The following is a 21250-nucleotide window of genomic DNA, read 5'->3' as shown; positions in this document are numbered from 1 at the left end:
CATTTGGTGTAGTTTGAATTGGAAATGGAGTGATTGGTGACATTAACTAATGTAAAGAATGAGACTACCTTAAGTGTGCATTTTGGACCCTTTGAGTCCAGTGTGCTCTTGGGGTCATAACTCAAGCTAGGTAACTCCAATTGGTGCAAGGCCAATTGGAGGTCAAACTAGACACAAAATACAACAATTTTGATGGAGGAACCTATCCCAGAAAACTAACCTAACTCTAAAAATTGACCTAATCTGGGTGACCAATAAGCAGTCCCTGGAAAATAATCAAATAAATAGTGTTCATTCATTTGGTCATAAGTCAGTGTAGAAAGGTCCAATTGACCTGAATTTTTACCAGTGGAAATCTGAGACATAGTCCTACAACTTTCATGAAGAAAATAAACCCAAATTTTGACCATAACATGTCCAAAAACTGACCTGCAATTAGTGTACAAAAACTACAGAATTGATTCTGCCCAAAAAATCTGGAAAAATTACAATCCGGCCAGTTATGGTGTTTAGGCCATAACTTCAGCTACAAAACTCCAAATGGAGTGACTCAGAAAAAGAAATGTAACTAGACACAATAAAGAACAACTTTGATGAAGAACATTTGGCCAAATTCTCACTGTAGAATGGCCTAATGGAACTGTGAACTCTAGCACCCAAAACTAAAATTTCTTATTTATTCACCATTAGTTAGAAGTATGGATTGGCAACTAATGCCAACACTTTTGAAAACCAAAATGTGGTAAATTTATGTGATTAGAACTTATGTAGATATTATGCATTGAAAAGTCAATAATTTGACCTAAATAGTAAAATGAAAAGTAACCTTACATGTAAAGCATGAAAAATTCTATCAAAAACTTGAAAATGTGCCCTAGTACACCTAGTAAGATTGGTTTGGATAGGTTCGCATGCCAATAGGGTTCAGTTAGCAGTACTGCACATGGAATTATGCCATTCTGTGATTTTATGGCTTTTAGCCATTCTGAAATTATGGTGATACTTGGCCTTGTGCCTAATAATTATTACAACTTATTAGCTGTTCTGTTGCACACCGGGAGATACATATGTGACCGATGGTGTGACGGCCCGAGGTACTTGGTACTGAGTGCCAGTTTACCTGTTTATCTAGTCCAGTCATCCAGTATAGGTTACTTAGGCAACTGAAAATGGAAGTTGATAAATTTAATGAAATCATTGATATAACAAGTGCCAAATAAATAGACTACAAATAATTACCAAAAAGTTGTCTGCATGAGATATCAATATACACACTGCATATTTATTTTCTTTCAGTTCTTTTATTTTATTATTGGCACCACTAAGCATTATTGCTTAGCGCGTCGCTTTTTGCCATGCGTAGGTTCTGAAGAGACAGACAAAGAGCCCAGCAGACCACAGACTGGGTGAGGTCACAGATCTGCATAGAGTCAGAGTCACCTCTCATCTGCAATGCATCAGTGGTAGGACCTTTAGGTCCATTTTGGAATTTTGTTTTTGCATTTTGTAATGGGTAGTAGTTTGTGATTTGTAGATTATGAACTCATGTAAATAGTAAATTTATTAATCATATGTTAATGTACATATTTTGTAAAATTTCGTTAGTTATATGGTTTGAGAATATCTTCATGAAATTAAATTTGATTTTGGACCTAAATGAAATTGTGGATTTATGTTGAAAACTTGAGATGGTTGTGAATGTTGAAAATTGTTGAGAGCATGTTGATGGTTATTGGAGTTTGAGAATATGGATGAATATTTGGGAGTGTTTTTCACAGGTTTCGAAGAACTGTTTTCTCCATTTTTAGCTGGCACTCTGTCGGATTTTCTATAAAATTTTCAGAACTTCAAATGAATTTATAATTTCTATAAATGACTTAAATGAGTTAAATTTCACAAATTGCACTTCATAACCATGAAGAAATAAATTAAGGAAGGATAAAAATAATTGAGATAAAATATGGTGTTCCGATACACTGTGTGGCATATCTTGCTCAGCTACACTGTAGACGGGTAAGGGGTGTCACAATTTTTTAGCAAATGACCGAGTTTTTTAGACAGATGGCCGGGGTTATGCCACCGCCACCACCTCTACAGTAGAAGTCACATTTAGAAAAGCTCAAAAAATTTGGGGCTATGGATTTCGTGGGTAAGAAGGAAGATGACCCAGTGGCAGCTGAGAATTGGTTAGACAAAACCATACGGGTATTGAAACAACTTCATTGCACCCCAAAGCAGAACCTGGAGGGTGCTGTGTCCCTGCTCCAAGATGATGCCTATCAGTGGTGGGACACAGTATCTAGTGAGGTGCCCCCATAGCAAATAACTTGGGAGTTCTTCCTTATGGAGTTCAGGAAGAAGTACATTAGGAGTGTGTATCTAGAAGATAAAAGAAGAGATTTCATTAGTTTGAGGCAGAGACAGCTGACCGTAGTAGAATATGAGAGAGAATTTATGAGACTGAGTAGATATGGGAGGGAGATAGTCCCCACAGAAGTAGAGAGGTGCAGAAGGTTCAAAGCGGGGCTAAATGATAATATCAAAATTATGATAACAGCTTTGGGGATTTCAGATTTTACAAAATTGGTTGAAGCCGCACTGAAAGTAGAAAGGGTTAGAGTAAGTGAACAGAGCAGGAAAGATAGGCAAATTTAGATTAGGGCAGTCAAGTATACCGACTGATAGTAAAAAGTTAAAGGGTTCATAGGACCAGACACAGAGCAAGAGAGGCTAGGATGGAATATTTGTAGCTAGCTCCCCGGGCATAGTAACAAGGGGATCAGCCCCAGTGCCTAAATGTACGCACTGTAGTAGGAGACACAGAGGGGAGTGTCGACTGTTAACTGGAAAGTGTTTCAAGTGTGGGACTACGGATCATTTCATAAGAGATTGCCCTCAGAGGAGTGATTTGACAGCTCTAGCACAAACTAATAGATCTGTCCCCACAATACAAAGGGGTAGAAGACCTAGTAGAGATGAGATGGCTGATATTTCACAGAAGGTTGTTTCTGAGACAATCAAAAGGCTTGAAGTCAAGTTGGCACCATGGGTATATGCCATGGACGCTAGAGAGGAGCCAAAACTAGACATTGATGAGGCAATACAAGGAAGTGAAAAAACAAGGAGGTAGCAGCTCCTTGATTACTTAAGTCAAGTAAATTTCGAGGATAAAATTTAAATTAGAGGGAAAGAGTTGTAACACCCTCACTTTAGCCTGACCGTACGTTCTACTGTTCTTGTGACCAAGGTCCGTCCAAACAGCTAAAATGTCTGAAATTGTATTTAGACTAGAGTGAGGAGTCATAAATAACTCAAAAAATACCAAGAAAAATTAAGGAAAAATTTTAGAAATAAAACACAACCAAGTTAGATGAGCTGATGCCCTAGCGATGGGGGACCTAACGGAAAGTTGCTGTCTTTACAGCTAATAGTCCTAAACCCAAGGGAAATTCCATGAAATAATTTTTGGGACTCTAGAGAAAAGTCATTGAGGTTTTGATGGCATTAAAATGCCAAGAAAATGGTCAGAGAAATTTTTAGATCTGTATAGACAATTTTAGTTCAACATGTTAAATAAAGGGCATTTTGGTCATTTCACCTTCAGAGATGATTTTTGGCTAACTTGTCTAATTAAGTAAATAAATTATATGACATAAAGTATGAATAAATATTGCTAAAAATTACATTAAAAATGAATAGAAAAGAAAAGAAATGAAAATGATCTAAAATTCTCATTATGACATCATTATGATGTCATTAAAATGTCTTCCACCAATCACCATTCAACAACACAATTAAAATTCTTTAAAAAGGGAAAAATGAGTCAAATTAAGAAACTAGTTTCTAGTTTCTTCTTCCTCATCCAGCCATGACCCTCTCTTCCCTCTTCCTCCATTGATCTTCTAACAAAGCTTCAAATCCCACTCAATTTCACCATAAATCCACTTATTCCCTTCATTAAAATTTATCCTTGCAACTAGAGCAGGCTTGAGGTAGCAAAAAGAAAGAAAAATCAAGAAGTTTTGTAAGCTAGGGAATTGCTCACACAAGGATTAGTGCCTAGTCCTTCTTCTTTTCTTTAGATTTTGTGTTAGTCTCATGAATTATGCTAGGAAATTGAGAAATTGAACAAATATGTGCATGTTAGGGCAACTCCCCATTTTCGATAGCCATGAGAAAGTTTAAGGATGTTGGTTTTTGATGAAATTAAATGGCTTAATTATGTTATTGATGATTATAGATGATGAATAAAGTGATTTGGTATGAGTTTGGTGTGTGTATGCCATGAATTGGAAATTGAAGTTAGGTTTTTTGTGGAAATTTGTGGGTTTTGTTAAATTGTTACTGAATTGACATTATTAAGGTAAATTAATGACTATTTGAAGTTGTTTGACCATAAAATGAGGCAAATTGTGACATGGGATTGTGAATTGGTAAGGCTACCCCATGTGATCAATTCTGGACCATTGGAGTCCAGTGTCTTTGGACAGCATTTATGTAGCTCCAATTGGTGCAAGGCCAATTGGAGGTGAAACTTCACACATAATGCAACATTTTTTGTGAAGAAACCATGCCCAGAAAACCACAATAGAATGACCTAAAAATTGACCTAATTCGGGTAGTACACATTCTGCCCTGGGAAAATGACCAAATAAACAGTATTTATTCATTTAGTGATAACTCAGTGTAGAAAAGTCCAATTGACCTGATATTTATATCAATGGAAAGCTAAGACAATTTAGGACAACTTTTATGAAGAACACAACTCTAAATTCTGAGTAGAACTTAATGAAATTGCCCACCAAAATCAGGACACCAAAGCTGCCAGAATGAGATTCTGCCTAGAAATTCTAGGTAGATACCAATCCGGCCAGCCTTGCTAAAATTAGCATATCTTGAGCAAGAAAACTCCAAATGGAGTGATTCAAAAAGAGAATTAAAGAAGACACATAAAGGAACAACTTTCATGAAGAGAATTTTATCAAATTTCTACTGTAGCAATGAGCAATGGAACAGTAAACTTAAGGCATGAAATCTAAAAATTTTAAATAATAAACAATAAGCTTTGAAATGGTATTAGCAACCAATGCCAAAAATTTTAGAATACAAAATGTGGTATATTGGTGATATTATGACTAATATAACTATTGTCTATGAAAAAGTCAATATTTTAGTTGACTAATGCGATGAATAGTAACTATCGAACTTCAATTACAAAGAATTTCATATTTAAAATTGTAATATGCCCTAGTAGGCCTAATGTGATTGGTTTGGATAGGTTGGCATGCCAATAGAGTTCTGATAGCAGTACTGCATATGGCATCATGCCATTCTGTGATTTATGCCTTATGTGGCTATTCTGTGATTTTATGGCTTTTAGCTATTCTAAAACTATTGTGATACTTGGCCTTGTGCCTGATTTCTATGACGGCTTATCAGCTGTTCTGTTGCACACCGGGAGACACATTGTGACTGATGGTGTGATGTCCCGAGGTACTTGGTACCCAGTACTAGTTTACTCGTTTATCCAGTCTGGTCAATTTGTATAGGTTACTTGGGCATGAAAAAGTATAAATGTAATTGAATTGATTATTAAAGGAAGTAAGGAAATTAAATATCAAGATAAAGAACAAGAATGATTTCAATAAAAAGAGACTCAAAATCATCATGAGAACAATTAATAAAATGCTAGGAAGAGTTAATATCATGAGATGTAATTAGCCTTCAACTAAATAATAATTTAGTAATTATTTATTTTCTTATAAGCACAAAAACTAGGAATTTTTACTTTTATTTGTATATTATATTTTCTTCTATTATGGCACCACTAAGTAAAAATGCTTAGCGCATTGGATTTTCCATCGCGTAGGTACTAGAGATACGGAGCGCGAGCTCAGTAGACCGTAGACTGGGAATCAGACTTGGATCTGCATTTTGCATTTTGTGGTACCTCGACTAGCAATGCATTTGGTAGGATTGCTAGGCTTCATTTTGTATTTTATATTTTGTATTAGATCTACATTTTGTCATGTAAATGATAAACTTCTATAATTATTGTACATATTATGAGTTAATGAATTTGAACATTTCTTTGTAAATATGAGTATGTAATTATTCATGCATGGAATGAAATTGAATTTTTGAGTTTGAAATGTTGAGAAGTGTTGAGATTTGATGAATTGTGATGACTTTGTGATGAAATTATTTGGAGTTTGGGAATGAATGAAAATGTGGGTGTGTTTTTCACAAGTTTCAAAGAACTGTTTTCTCCATTTTTAGCCGGCACTCTACCGAATTTTTGATAAAATTTTCGAAACCTTAAATTAATTCATAATTTTAATAAATAAATTAAATGACCTAAATTTCACTTAGTGATAAATAAATAAATAAATAAACAAATTAAGAAAGGGTAAATTGTAATAAAATAAGATATGGTGCTCCGGCACACAGTGTGACATATCTTGCTCAGCTACACTGTAGACGGGTAAGGGATGTCACAATTCATGCTAAATTTTTGGTTATGTCATATATAATAGGAACATAAGTTCCAAATTCATGTTCATCCCACATTTTTTTTCATTAAGTTGTTGGCATTAATTGCCAACCATAATTCAAGTCATTCTAAAAGTATTTCAAAAATTTCAGATTTTGTAACCTAAGTTCACTGTTACATTAGGCCAATCTACATTAGAAATTCGGCCAACCTTTCTTCATCAAAGTTATTACTTAATGTTTTAACTTTAATTCCCTTTTTGAATCATCCCACATGGAGTTTTTTAGTCCAAGTTATGGTATTTTTATCACAACTGATCGGATTGGTCTATGTCCAGTATTTTCTTATCAGTTTGGTTTTGGCAGCTTTGTTGAGCTAAATTTGGTTAGCAATTTTATTTGGTTAGGGTCAGAATTAGGGTTCCTGATCTCCATGAAAAATGTTCTACTATGTCTAATTTTTCCATGAGTTTAAGAATCAGGTTATTTGGACCTCTCTATAATGAGTTATGCCCATTTGAACATTCACTGTTCATATGGTCATTTTTTCAAGTCCAGCATATAGTTACCCGGATTCAATCTAATATTAGGTCACTTTGTGTTAGGTTTCTGGGTAGGGTCTCTTCCTAACAAATGTGGCATTATATCCTAAGTTTTACCTCCAATTGGCTCTACACCAATTGAAGCTATATAACTCTACTTATGACTGCCTAAACCTACTGGACTCAAAGTCCAGAATTCCAACATAAAGGATCACTTCTTCTTTTAGCATTTCAACTCGAAAACGAACTCCATTTTAAGGTCAAACCACATCAAATGGTCATTAATTGACCTTAACAACATCACTTCAATAACAATTTAACAAAACCCCAATTTTCTCCATAAAACCCTAACTCTCAATTCAAGATTCATACGGCACATACTAATTAAGCACACTAATCATACTTATCATCATACTCAAGCAATTTATCAAGTTTATTTGCAATCAACACTTCAAATCCTACTCCTAAAAAAGCTGGCCAAAATTCTTGTCAAGCATACATCCATCAATTTCATCATTTATCATGTAATTTTATTGTAAATCACTTCATTTTTACCATTAGAAGAAGAAGGAGCAAGAGTTTAGCACTAACCTTAGTTGGTCAATCTTCCAAGGCTTTCCAAACATTACTTTCTTTCAAATTCTTAGCTGCCAAACACTTCTCCAAGACCTAATAACTAATTTTTGTGCTGGGGATTAGGGGTTTTGTTGTGAGATTCCATGGAATTTCAAGTAAGAATGAAGAGAAATGGAGGAGAGCTCTTAAAATGGTGGTTCGGCCATGTGTTCCAAGGAAGAAAATGATTCAATTTTGTTTAATTTAATTTCTTTTATCCCTTTTATAAGTGGTTGTCTCTTTTTAATTGGTTAGAGATTTTAATTGCATCATTATGACATCATGCATATGTCATAATTAGGATTAAATTTCATTTTTTTATTTTCTTTTCTTCTTTTCTCTACTCATTTTCATGTAAATTTTTATCAATATTTCTTCATAATTTATTATATAAATCTCACTTAATTAAATTAACATGTTGGTCAAAAATTAACTCTGAGGGTGAAATGACCAAAATGCCCTTCATTGTGTTCATGACATCACAATTGTCCTTACCGGTTAGCATAATTTTTTTCTTGCATTCCCATGATGCTTTTATTGTCATTAAACCTCATTAATCCTTCAATTAAGTCCCAAATATTTATTTCATAGGTTTTCCCATGGGTCTGAGATTGACAACTGTATTCTCAGTCGCTTCCCGTTAGGGTTACCCATCGCCGGAGCCTCGGCTCCTTTAATCTCTTTGCATTTCATTTATTTAATTTTTCCTAAATTTACAAAGTCATTATTTAGGTTATTTATGGCTCCTCACTTTAGTTTAAGTCTGGTTCCAGATATTCTAACTGTCCGAACATATGTTAGTCACAGGAACAGTAGAATGTACGGACTACCTAAAGTTAGGGCGTTATAGGTTCAATGTGAAAAGTAAGAAACTTTCATCAAAATAATTTACAAAGCTCAATCTACTAAGAATTTCACCTTAATCCAAGAATTAAAGTTGCTAAGGATAATTTTTAGAAATTTTTAAAAATACGAAAACACATTTTAGGTGAGACTTACTGCTATCAATCAAGGTGTTGCATGGGGCCCATGTGCGACTGTTACACCTATTCCCTTGTAAGACATGACATGTTCCCATAGCATACCTAATAAATTACCGAACTACATCTATTGATAATCCATTAATTATGCTACAAGGGATTTTAAGCAAATTATAGCTTTTGATCTTATCAATTCTTTGGCAGAAAATTTCATGGGAATAGTTAAAATTCAATGTAAACATTCATTGGAAATAATAATAGATTGAATATTGCAAAGTTACATTTCCATAAGTTTTCAAATAAAATATAAATAGTTAAAAACTCAAAATACTTTAGTAATGAAATGCTTTTTAATACAAACTGCTCAATGTCCGTACATCCATACATATAGGTACAAAATACATCCAAAGGAATCACAAGGGTATACCTAACGTAAATACCCACAATCAATACCAAAATGATGCTTCCAAGTCTCTCACTCGACAGCCTTCTCCTTTTCCTTAGCTGCGATAGCATAAAGAAGCTATCACTTAGTATATCACTCAGTGGTGCACAACTAATAACTTTAAAACTTAAAGTAAAATACAACTTATCAAATCATAATAAATCACATTTTTCTTAAGCATGAAAACTTCACAATAGTTCTAAGTCCATAAGAGCCATTTATTGGAATAACATTTCAAATGAGAAATCACAATTCACAAAGTATTAGTGTTGCCAACATCAACATACAGTTTAGGCCATGACACAAAATTTCACGATTAGTGCTGTGTTGTACACCACGACAAAGCAATCTCAACCTCACTAACCGTTATTAATGAGGGAAGGGCTAGCTAGCTAATGAGTAATCATGTAGACTTACCCCACTAACCATTATTAATGGGAGACATAATCAATATCAATTATCAACCCCAAGTAGCCATTACTACTGGGGAGTTTCGAAAGAGACTGTCATGCTAACTGTAGTTTCAAAACAGTTTCCAAAAATTTCCCGCTCAACAATCATATTTATAAACCAATAAACACATTTAAATTCATCATAATATCCATATAAAGGTGGCAACACTCAAATTTCTCAAATGCAAGAGAAAAACTATATTTCAGTCAAAATAAACTTGTTCAAAGCAAACTCAGTCAAATAAACACATTCCAAACAATTTACAAGTTTAAAAACAAAGAAAATGTTAGTTGTGCACAAACCTTCAATGAACTCCTTTATCTTTACTTACTTCTCATTGTTCGTCCTAACCTCCTTCTCTACTGAAAATATGCAAATAGAATACCTCAACACTCATCTCAATTGCTGCCAAAAACTCATTACATGAATGTCTAATGCATCCCAAGTTAGCTTTGCAAATTTCAAAGAGTTTTGATTTTCTGGCAACCTAGTACATTAAACTTTGAACCCAATTTTTACCTAGTTTCAATCATACGTTGATGAGGAGTCCTTCATGACAATTGTCCCTCTAGGTCTCATCTTTATTTCTCTTTTTAAATCACCTCATTTGAAGTTGTGTAGCCAAAATTATAGTCAAATGAATTTTACTATTCACGTGAGGCTGATTGTGGTAGCTTTGGTGACTTAACTTTGGCTAACAATTTGATTGGGTTAAGTTCATAATTTGGCTCCAAGTTCTTCATATGAAATTTTCTACTATATTTTAAATTTTCATTGGTTCAAGAATCACCTAAATCGAAGAGTTCTATAGAGAGTTATGGCTGTTTAAAATTTACTATTTACGTTAGTGTTCACTGCTCTGATAGATTTATTAACTCAACTTTACTCAGCAATTTGGTTGGGTTAAGTTCGAAATTAGGCTTCAAGTTGTTCATACGAAATATTGTATTATGTTTTAAGTTTCTATCGGTTCAAGAATCACCTAAATTAGAGTTTTCTAGAGAGAGTTATAACCTTGCAAATTTTACTGTTTATATGGTCATTTTACAAATTTCCAGATTTTCTGCAGATTTAGTGACTCAACTTTGCTTAGTAATTTGATTACTGAGAAATTGAGCGAAAAGCTATAGGTAACGATCTCTACCCCTCTCTTCTTTTTCATCTTCTTCTTCTTTCCTTTTTCATTTCTTCTTATTTTCTTTTAAAGCTTCAATCTTCCATCCAAAATAAAATTAAACATTCTCCCATCACAATTATGAATTACATCTCCATTTTCAAGAAAAGATACATAGAAACTTTAAGCAAAGCTTAAATCCAAATCCTTAAAATTAATTTCACAATCAACACACCCTAAGGCTAAAGATGAGCATATTCTTTGTGGTAACTCCTTAGACACAGTTTAAGGCACATGATCTGTTGTGTAAGGCATATAATATATGCATTAATACGTCACCCATAGATAAATAAGGTATAGAATGCATGCAGAAGAGAGAGAGAGAGAGAGAGATGACCTGATGATGGTTGTGTCATGTTGGATTGCTGGCAGACGCCACCACAGCCTGAGTTGGGCTTGAAATATAATTGAAACTGATTAATGATTCACAAGCTTAAATCAAATTGGAGCCATCTCCTTTAACCACATTCAACCGAACAAAATATTTTTTATTTAATTTCGATTCGAACCAACTTATTTCTTTAAATGGGAAAAAAAATGTTGGATTAACTTAAATCGGAACCATAACAACTAGAACTCAGAAATCGCAACTCATCAAAACACCCTATATCTTCGCGGAAGCTCCAAACCGTTCAACTAAAAAGGACCTAATCGTTAGCATTAAATAAAAAAACAAAATAAAATAAACCCTAATTGTGAGCAAGGGTGTAGGAAACTCGAAGATTGATGTAACACAAACAGTAACATTGTCTAGAATACACTACAGAATTGACCCAGAAATACAAAGACCAACCTAACAATCTAACAATCTAACAATCTAACCAGCAAGGATTTATAATGCACTGACTCATTTCACTAAAACGTACCATAAATTCACAAGGAGAAAGTGACTGATTTAAACAAACAAATCTATATTAAGTGAAAAAAATAAAAATTAAAAAAAAATAAGAATTCACAAGAGATGGTATCAATATTCCATTGTCATCACTGAAACAGAATCAGGTTCATAACCGTGCACCCTAAGGCGATAAATGCAAGTATGGGATGAGCTTCCATGGTTGGATACGAAATCCAGCCTAACAGTGTCAACAACACGAGAGGCTGCAGAGTCCAACACAGCAAAGGTCTGAGCATTGCTCTTATCAAGGTCATAAGTGAATTCAGTTAAAAGAAACATCTTCTCAATATGAATTGCAAGATCTATGTCATTCCCCTGCAGCCACCCAGACACCCGACAGTCTTTCGGAGCACTTGACCGGTCATAAGCAACACTCTGTCCATAAAAGAACAATAATATTATTGGAGCAGAGTATAAATTAATGATAGAAAAAAACCAATAAATAAATAAATTAGTAGCAATAACAATCAATAAAGGTGCTAAAAATTTTTTTAAAAAATTGATTTTTTTTTTTTTCTAGAGAATCATAGAGAAAGTTTACAAATGACAAGTGTTTATTTTTCAATATACGTAATAGAATGTTTCAAGTGAGCCACCAACCCGACCGACCCAGTAAAACGAGGAGTCCTACTTTAATGAACTTGTCCTAGTAACACCAGGATTTCTCACAAGCAAGCATCTTATGCGCCTACCAGGGACGATAGTCAAAATAAGTAAATTTTCAGATCTTTTACACCCTGATGGACTCCAGAATTTACTATCCACATGCATTAAAGGATGTTTGAAGTTTAGGTATGTTCTAGCCTTGTTATTGGAACTCCGTCCTGCTTAAGACTAGGAGTCCAAGTTCTTACACATTTAAGATTACTCTCAGCCTATAATATATGCTTTTCTTATTTCAATAAATAAAGAAATAACTATTTTATAGGAATTGTTCTCTAATTCTATTTGGGATTTTACACTAGAATTCTAACCTTCAGTGGGAAGCCTGCAGAAGTTTAACTAAGAAACTTACAATCTTTTTTTTCTTTTCACAAGAAAATTTAAGAATTCAGATTTAGGAATTTTTGTTTCCTCAAGTTCTTCATAGTCCTAGCTGTCCTACATCAACTTTTCCTAGGAGACAAAAATAGGCAGTTAAAAGTGACATTCTATTATATTTCTACATATTGTTTGAGAAATAAACAATCATTTGAAGTCAAAAGACATTGCACTTAAGCCTTCCTATTTATTCAATGCTTAACAGGCCCTCTAATTGGTCAAAGCCAATCTACCAATACAACTTGGCCTTACCTAAGAACAATCATCGACATAATTTAACATTGCTAACATTATTTAGCTTTAGCATTTGAAATTAGTCTCTCTAAAATCATTTAAACAGCTGCAAAGAATATATTTTTCTAGTTTAATCTTTTAAAATCCTAATATGCTGCTAAAAATTAGTTTCCCACAATCTTTTGTCCTGCATCCTACAGTCCCAAGGATTAGCTTACTTACCTCTCAACATAATCTTCTTTCCATTTTATTTTTTGCACACTTTGCATCTTCCTTCCTACCTAAGAAACCTATAATAACACATGATTACAAGGCCCATCTCAAGTAACCAAGCAGTTTATGAAAATGGACAAGAAAACAATGTAACAAGTTTCCACTATATGAGATAGAAGAGTACAGCCTCTGACAATCCAGGAGGAAAAAAAAATTCAACTATTTTAACAGACTAGAAAAAATAATATAGTACCCTTTGCAGGTTTTATAATCAGAAAAGTTGATTGACATAGATCATTTGATTAAAAGTTTGCCAACGCAATCAAAGTGCACAAAATTATTTGCCAAACTCAATGATAATAGAACACAATTAATTAAAGTCAATTCAATGGTATGTACTTAAAGTTTTACATGTTATATACAGTTAAAATGGAAAAATTTTAAAACTTCTTCAGCTACTAATGGCAAAACAGTTGAAAGCTTCCTCAGATTCAATCTACCTTAAAAACAATTATTATCCAGACGTTTTAGTTTAAAACCATATCCCAACTAAACATCAAACTTGGTACCTATATTTCCCCATATTACTCTATTCTAACCGTTGATTTTAAATTATTTTTAGACTACAATGACATAAAGGATTCCCCAGTAACAAACCCATGGCCAATAGAAGGCACTATCAAAATTTTGCACAGCAACAAGTGGGAAAAGATCGAATCATGAATATAACCTTAAACTACAGCATCCATACCTCGATATTGTTTGTTGTATCAAACCATCAAAAAAGGAGAAAAATCAACTTCTGAATGTTGCATATTTGAAAAGTAAATTAGACTTTTCCATCGAGATTTTGTTAGGGTTAGGAATCCAAAGTATTCAGTTATAGCTGAGAAAATAGAACAAAGAATAGGAAAAGAAGAGAAAGAAGCAAAGAAACTACAGAGAGAAGAGAATGTATAGAATTTAACAAGAAAAGAGTAGAATCTTCATCGAAAATATCATGGAATGCCTTACAAAGAGCTTCACCAGCTCATTTATACTCAGATTCCCACCAATAGCTACAGCAATCTCAGTAACTGCCACTAACAATTTTTTCCTACAACATACTAGCTGCCTTTTCTAGCTGATTCTATTCTTATTACTGAACCTCCACACTACTATTATTTTGTAGAAAGAGATGATTTTCCTTAATTTCAATTAATCTGTACATGGGTATATATATATACAATTGATTCCTATAATTGTGTTCTACTAATTAGGAAGAAATCCTAAATAAGAAATTCTAAATAGGAATACAGAATACAGAATATACAAATAAATAATATAGTGATTGACTTTCCATAACACTCTCCCTCAAGTTGGAGCATAGATATTAATCATGTCCAATTTGTTACAAATGTAGTCAATCCTAGCTCCATTCAGAGTTTTTGTGAAAATATCTCCTAACTGCTCTCCAGTTTTGATGTGTCCTGTTGAGATGATCTGTTATTAAATCTTTTCACGAACAAAGTGACAGTCAATCTCAATATGTTTGGTCCGCTCATGAAACACCAGATTAGAAGCAATATGGAGAGCAGCTTGATTATCAAACCACAATTTCGCAGGCAGGGAGGTCTTAAAACCTGTCTCATCTAGTAATTGAAGTATCCACATTACCTCACATACTGATTGTGTCATGGCTCTGTATTCGGATTCAGCACTAGATCGAGAAACTACACTCTGCTTCTTGCTTCTCCAAGACACCAAATTTCCTCCAATAAAAAAGCAATATCCAGTAGTTGACCTCCTGTCAACTTTAGATCCAGCCCAGTCGGCACTTGAAAAACATTCAACATTTAAATGCCCATGATTACCATATAACAAACCTCTTCCTGGAGCGCCCTTCAGATAACACAAAATTTGTCCCAAGGCTTTCCAATAAGCAACAATTGGGGAAGACATAAACTGACTTACCACACTAACGGCATAAGCAATGTCAGGACAAGTGACTGTAAGGTAGTTCAATTTTCCTACCAATCTCCTGTATCTCTCTGGATCTTCAAACAACTCACTATCCCCTGCTAACAGTTATAAATTTGGAGTCATTGGTACACTACAAGGCTTAGCACCTAATTTTTCTGTCTCTGTCAATAGATCAAGGACATTTTTTTTTAGACAAGAAAATACCCTTCTTACTTCTCATAACTTCAATACCCGACAAATACTTTAACAATCCCAAGTCTTTGGTCTGAAACTGAGTTTGGAAGAAGGTTTTAAGAGATGAAATACCTGCAGAGTCACTCCCAGTGACGACAATGTCATCCACATAGACTACCAGGAGAATTAGACCAGCCTCAGATTACCTATAAAATACTGAGTGATCGCACTTACTCTTTTGCATACCAAATTCCTGTACTGCTTCACTGAATCTCCCAAACCAGGCCCTAGGACTTTGTTTCAAGCCATAAAGAGACTTCCGAAGTCTACAAACTTTACCCAACTCCCCATGAGCAACAAACCCAGGTGGTTACTCCATATACACCTCCTCATGAAGATCACTATGAAAGAAAAAAATTCTTGATATCCAATTGGTGCAGGGGCCAATCATATGTAGCTGCTAAAGAGATAAACAAGCGAACAGAAGTAAGTTTAGCTACAGGAGAAAAAGTGTCAGAGTAATCAACCCCATATGTCTGAGCATATCCTTTTGCCACAAGGCGTGCTTTTAACCTAGCCACAGAACCATCAGGATTTACTTTTGCTGTAAATACCCATTTGCAACCAATAGTTTTTTTACCAGTGGGCAAAGGCAACAGTTCCCATGTACCATTAGCATCTAAAGCCTCCATTTCCTCTTTCATAGCAGCACACCAGTCAGGATTAAACAGTGCCTCACCAACAGTATTAGGGATAGGAACATAGTCTAAAGAAGTAACAAAACACCAAGAATAAGAAGACAATTGATTATAAGAAACAAAAGAAGAGATAGAGTAAGTACATGAACGTTTACCTTTACGAAGAGCAATGGGTAAGTCTAGATCAGAATCATGATCAGTATAAAGTACAGGATCTCCCAACGAAGTAGCTGGTGAAGGATCTGAGTCAGGAATCTCCAATCTCCTGGAATAAACATGAACAACGGGAGGTCGAGTAGGTCTAGAGACAGAAGGAACAGGCCATGGGAAAAGACTAGAAATTGGTTGGACAGTATATATTAAGAGATCATCCTCCTCCCCCTGACTCTCATACACAGATGATTGAGGAAAAAATGGAGTGGACTCAAAAAATGTGACATCTGCAGAAACAAGATAACGATTAAGAGTAAGAGAGAAACAGCAATACCCTTTTTGGAGCCGGGAGTACCCAAAGAAGACACATTTAAGAGACTTTGGATCTAATTTAGTAACCTGTGGACGAACATCACGTACAAAACAGGTACAACAAAAAATACGGGTTCAACAAGGAACAAAGATTTTACAGGAAACAAAACAGTGTAAGTAATATCCCCATTAAGGACAGAAGACGGCATACGATTGGTCAAAAAATATGCCGTAGAAACTGCATCCGCCCAAAAGTGTTTAGGAACTTTCATATGAAAAAAAAGAGCACGAGTTACCTCAAGAAGATACCGATTTTTTATTTCGACCACGCCATTTTGGGATAGGGTATCCACACAGAAAAACTGATAAAGAATGTCATTTTGTCTCATATAAGACTGAAATTGTGCTGAAAAGTATTCTTTGGCATTGTCACTTCTTAATATGCTCACAGAAATATTAAATTGAGTTTTGATTTCATTACAAAAGGCACAAAAGATAGAAAACAACTCAGAACGATTCTTCATTAAATATAACTAGGTAACACGAGAGTAATCATCAACAAAAGTAACAAAATAACGAAATCCAGTTTTAGAAGTAACAGAACAAGGACTCCAAATATCAGAATGAACTAACTCAAAAGGGGATGAAGCCCATTTAAAATCCATAAAATAAGCCGTGAGAGACTTATCCTTTTCTCAGCACGGTAGAATGCCTTACAAACATCATAAATACGGGAGATATTCCCTTTATCAGAATACAGAAAATCTAAGTAATCCATCAATTCCTTAACAAATTCACAATGATTAATTAAACTAATTACCTCACTGTGAATCGAATTCCGAAGCTGCAAAAAAATCGAGAATCATCCCTTAGCCAAATTTGTCGCGTATCATCAGTAGGTGGATCTTTAGTAAGGTGATCATCCTTATCAATGTTATCCCTTAGCCAAGTTTGTCGTGTATCATCAGTAGGTGGATCTTTAGTAAAGTGATCATTCTTATCAATGCTACACCAATAGACCCTAACAATCATACTTCACTCCAAATAATTCGAACCATTAAGTTTGTGTTCCGTAATCTTAGTCATCACCGGAATCACATCAGAAATAACATTCTTATTGTCTACTATTTGTTGAGACAAAGAAAACTAAACAAAACGCTAATCCAAAGTGCTTACAATAGCAAAATAATCCAAAATCACAAATCAAGCATACCGAAATAGGATCTGAGAGCCAAACCTTAGAAGTCCTTTAATGGTGTACTGAATCAGGCAACAGCACACAGTGGCGGAATGAGGGGGTTGAGGCGACGCCGGCGATGTTGATCAGAGTTGAAACGGCCGGTCGGCGGCCAAAGTCTCTCCTGAGCTAGGTGGTGAGAACAAATAGTCACCCTAGATAGATGACCTGCTCTGATATTATGTAGAAAGAGACGATTCTCCTTAATTTCAATTAATCTGTATATGGGTATATATATACAATTGATTCCTATAATTGCGTTCTACTGATTAGGAATAAATCCTAAATAAGAAATTCTAAATAGAAATACAGAATACAAAATATACAGAGAAATAATATAGTGATTGACTTTCCATAACATATTTATTATTTTAAATCTAGTCCTCTTATATGTGACAATACCCCCTCTATGAGTGCATTCTTTTCCCCAAGAATGATCAAAGTCTGAAACTGAGCCTGAATGAAGGTTCTGTCTTCTCAAGTGGCATCTTCAGCTGGTAAGTTGGTTCATTGAATAATACCTTGGAGAACTTGCTAGTGATGATTAATTGCAGCAATTGTAGACCAAAAGAGATCATACATGCATTCCCCCCCCCCCCCCTTTTTCAATAAAAAAAAAAGGGAAGAAGAAGAAGAAAAGCAGCAACTTTTGCAGGTTCATTTGGTAAACAGGCAGCTGCAGCAAGGGCCTGACAGCACTTATATTCATGAAGTGTAATGATTTTATTTTCTTCCTTCGTCTCCAAATTTCAAACTGATTCCCCCTAAGTATCATTTTTACGAGACCTCAACTCAAATATACTACCACTAGAATTCCAATAATTTTTCCCACATTTTCTTTCGTCATAAAATTTTCTGTCCTCTTCATTGTTAAAGACTTCAATGTTCTCACCATTATCAACATTCTCAACATCTTTTTTATCCTATTTCTGCCATCAGCTTCCTCTTCCTTTCTTGTGCTTTCTCCCTGTCAACCTTTGCAGTACCCTTTCCCATTGATGCCCACAGCTGCTCACATCTTTCATCCTTCTTATCTCCACCACCATGAAAAATTACAGTGTCCTCAAAATAGACAGTAACCTTTTTAACATCAAGATCTGTGGTCTTTCCCTATTGAATTGTTGACATCAAGAGAAGAATAGAATCTTCATTGAAAATGTCTTGGAATGCCTTACAAAGAGCTTCTCCAGCTCATTTATACTCAGATTCCCACCAATAGCAACTGCAATCTCAGTAACTGCCACAAACAACACTTCCCTCCAACATACTAGTTGACTTTTCTAAATAATTCTATTCTTATTGCTGAACCTCCACGCTACTATTATTTATCATTTGTAAATCTAGTCCTCTTAAATGTACAAAATTCCAGTCAGCAGACTCAATTTACGGACTAGATTAGATAAAGTCCGTAATGAGAGTATTAGAGAAAAGGTAGAAGTGGTGCCAATTGAAGATAAGTTGAGAGAAGGGAGATTGAGGTGGTTTGGTCATGTGAAGCGTAGACATACGGAGGCAGGCTCCAGTTAGACAAGAGGATAGAAAGAAAAAAAGGAGTAGACCTAAATTGACTTGGAGGAGAATAGTACAACATGACCTAGTAGCATTACACATTTCTGAGGATTTAACCCAAAATCGTTTAAAGTGGAGAAAGCGAATCCATATAGACGACCCCAAATTTTTGGGATAAAGGTGTAGTTTAGTTGAGTTGAGTGGACTCAATTTTCCCATCCAAAAATGACGACAAAGTCATCCTATCTGCAAATGAATTCTAATGTCTGCTAGTCATACAAATCATACAACTCCAGACCAACTATACCACATTTCATATAATGGTCAACACAAAAAGATTTTCATTCCCAGTTGATCTGTGATTAATATTCCATCATCCTAAAGAATAAGCATAGGCAGCACTAGCCAAACTTACAAATGCAAATAGGCTACTTGAATATATCAACTCTCTTGGTTGCATGTGTAAATCATTGTATTTTAACTATTAGTTTAAAACAAATATTGTCAAATTGATCACTAAAATAGTACACAATAAAAGATCTGTAGCAACCAAGAAGCATCACATTAAGGTTATAGAATCAAAATTTATAAACATGAGAGGATTATAAACATCAAAAAACTGTAAAACTCAACTGCAACGTCTTAACAATTTAAACAACTATGAGTCTTTACAACTGCCAACACTTCACAACAACAGAAAGACATATAGTGATTTAAAAAGAATTACCTTAGCAACATGTTCCAGAGTAACAGCCTCAGAAATGATAGCTGTTCGAAGCCTAATTTGAACGAATCCTCTACTTCCTTTGAGTGGAAAGCACTGCCCAGGCTCTCCAAAGCTTGGTTTCAACATCTTAACCGCATCAGGATGAATACCACTTCGGCCACTCATCAAGAACCAGCTGCTTCCCTTCCCAGCCATATACGGCTCTGAGTGTTTCACAACCATTGCCCCACCAGATGCCAGTGCATAGTCCCCCCTTCCCAGCCCATCTGCAGCGTGCTTCTCAATTTCCCTCTCCACTATCTCCCTCGCATATGTCCTAATTTTATCCAAACTTACATTACTTTCACCAAGTTCACTGCCCTGTTGCTTCTTCAACTCCTCATAAAACTTTTTGAAGTCCTCCTTGGACAACCAGCCCACAGCCTTTAACTCACCCATTGACTTCTCCAGTTCTTCATTTCTAGCTACTAATTGCCTCAACTCACTCTCCAAAAATACACTTTTGGCGTCAATCTTCTTGTCCATTTCCCTCCTTAACCCTCCAACCTCGTTTTCAATCTTCGCATCGACAACCTCCACTTGAACCTGAATCATTTTCACAGTAGTCTTCAGAAACGATTCAACTTCCGCAATTCGGGCCTCAAACTCCGATAATCCCAATTGTGTCCCCGATGTAGAATAATCCCCTGGTTTCAGAGCCAGCCTCCTAACCATCTGCACCAACCCTATTAACACGAGCAAAAGCACAAAATTCTTGGTGAAAACACTAAACACCGTTTGCCACCTGCCCTTCTCGGGCTTGGCGACCACTTTACGAGTCCTTCGAGGCGAAACGGTGGAATTTGCCATGGCGTTGTTCCTCTTGACTTGAGCCAAATCTTTCGAGGATCTTTCCAGAGCGGCCTCACCCCGAATGGAATGGTGGCTTACATCCTTACTGTGAGAGGCCGCGAGTTTATCATTGCCTATAACATTGTTAATAGCAAGATCGCCGCCATTAATTTGCGCTTCATTGGGTAAAAAATCAATATTGTTGGTCTTCGTCTCACCGACGACGAGCGGTCTCCGCCGAGCCGCAGGGTTCGCAGTGATCGACACCGTTGAACCAGACATGGCTGTGCCCGATCAGAGCAATTGGGTTTGAACTTAAGATGTGACCTATGCTACGTTTGGAGCGCTTCGTTTGGATATAAAGTGTGTTCGATTATAATCCAAAAAACAAAAAAAACGTTTTTGTTTATTTTTTTTTTAATTTTAATAATTAAGGTCGAATTTTTTTTTAAGACTCAATTAATATTTTAAAATTTTAACAAATGAATTTTAATTAATCATACATGAGTCCTCTCGTGAATTTTAAGTTTAAATAAAGTCAATTATATTAAAAAAAATTA

General features: G+C 35.2%; 1 protein-coding gene and 1 long non-coding RNA gene across 2 annotated transcripts; both read right to left on the bottom strand.

Annotated features, from left to right (window-relative positions):
- Window positions 1-8887: 8887 nt before the first annotated feature.
- Window positions 8888-11028, bottom strand: LOC131173258 (uncharacterized). Its single transcript, XR_009143512.1, has 2 exons — window positions 9830-11028; window positions 8888-9133 (listed from the first exon to the last, which is right to left on the bottom strand). It is a non-coding gene; the product is annotated as an uncharacterized LOC131173258 (long non-coding RNA).
- A 381-nt stretch (window positions 11029-11409) lies between these two features.
- On the bottom strand, window positions 11410-21042 carry LOC110663800 (SUN domain-containing protein 1). The gene is made up of 2 exons (XM_021823211.2): window positions 19860-21042; window positions 11410-11974 (listed from the first exon to the last, which is right to left on the bottom strand). The coding sequence occupies exons 1-2, from the start codon at window positions 20970-20972 to the stop codon at window positions 11669-11671; spliced, it is 1419 nt and encodes a 472-aa protein (XP_021678903.2). The 5' UTR covers window positions 20973-21042; the 3' UTR covers window positions 11410-11668.
- Window positions 21043-21250: the final 208 nt, after the last annotated feature.

This window comes from Hevea brasiliensis, chromosome 2 (assembly GCF_030052815.1).
Source record: "Hevea brasiliensis isolate MT/VB/25A 57/8 chromosome 2, ASM3005281v1, whole genome shotgun sequence".
Lineage (NCBI taxonomy): Eukaryota > Viridiplantae > Streptophyta > Magnoliopsida > Malpighiales > Euphorbiaceae > Hevea > Hevea brasiliensis.
The sequence above is the reverse complement of the archived record's forward strand: the minus strand, read 5'-3'. Positions and strand labels throughout refer to the sequence as shown.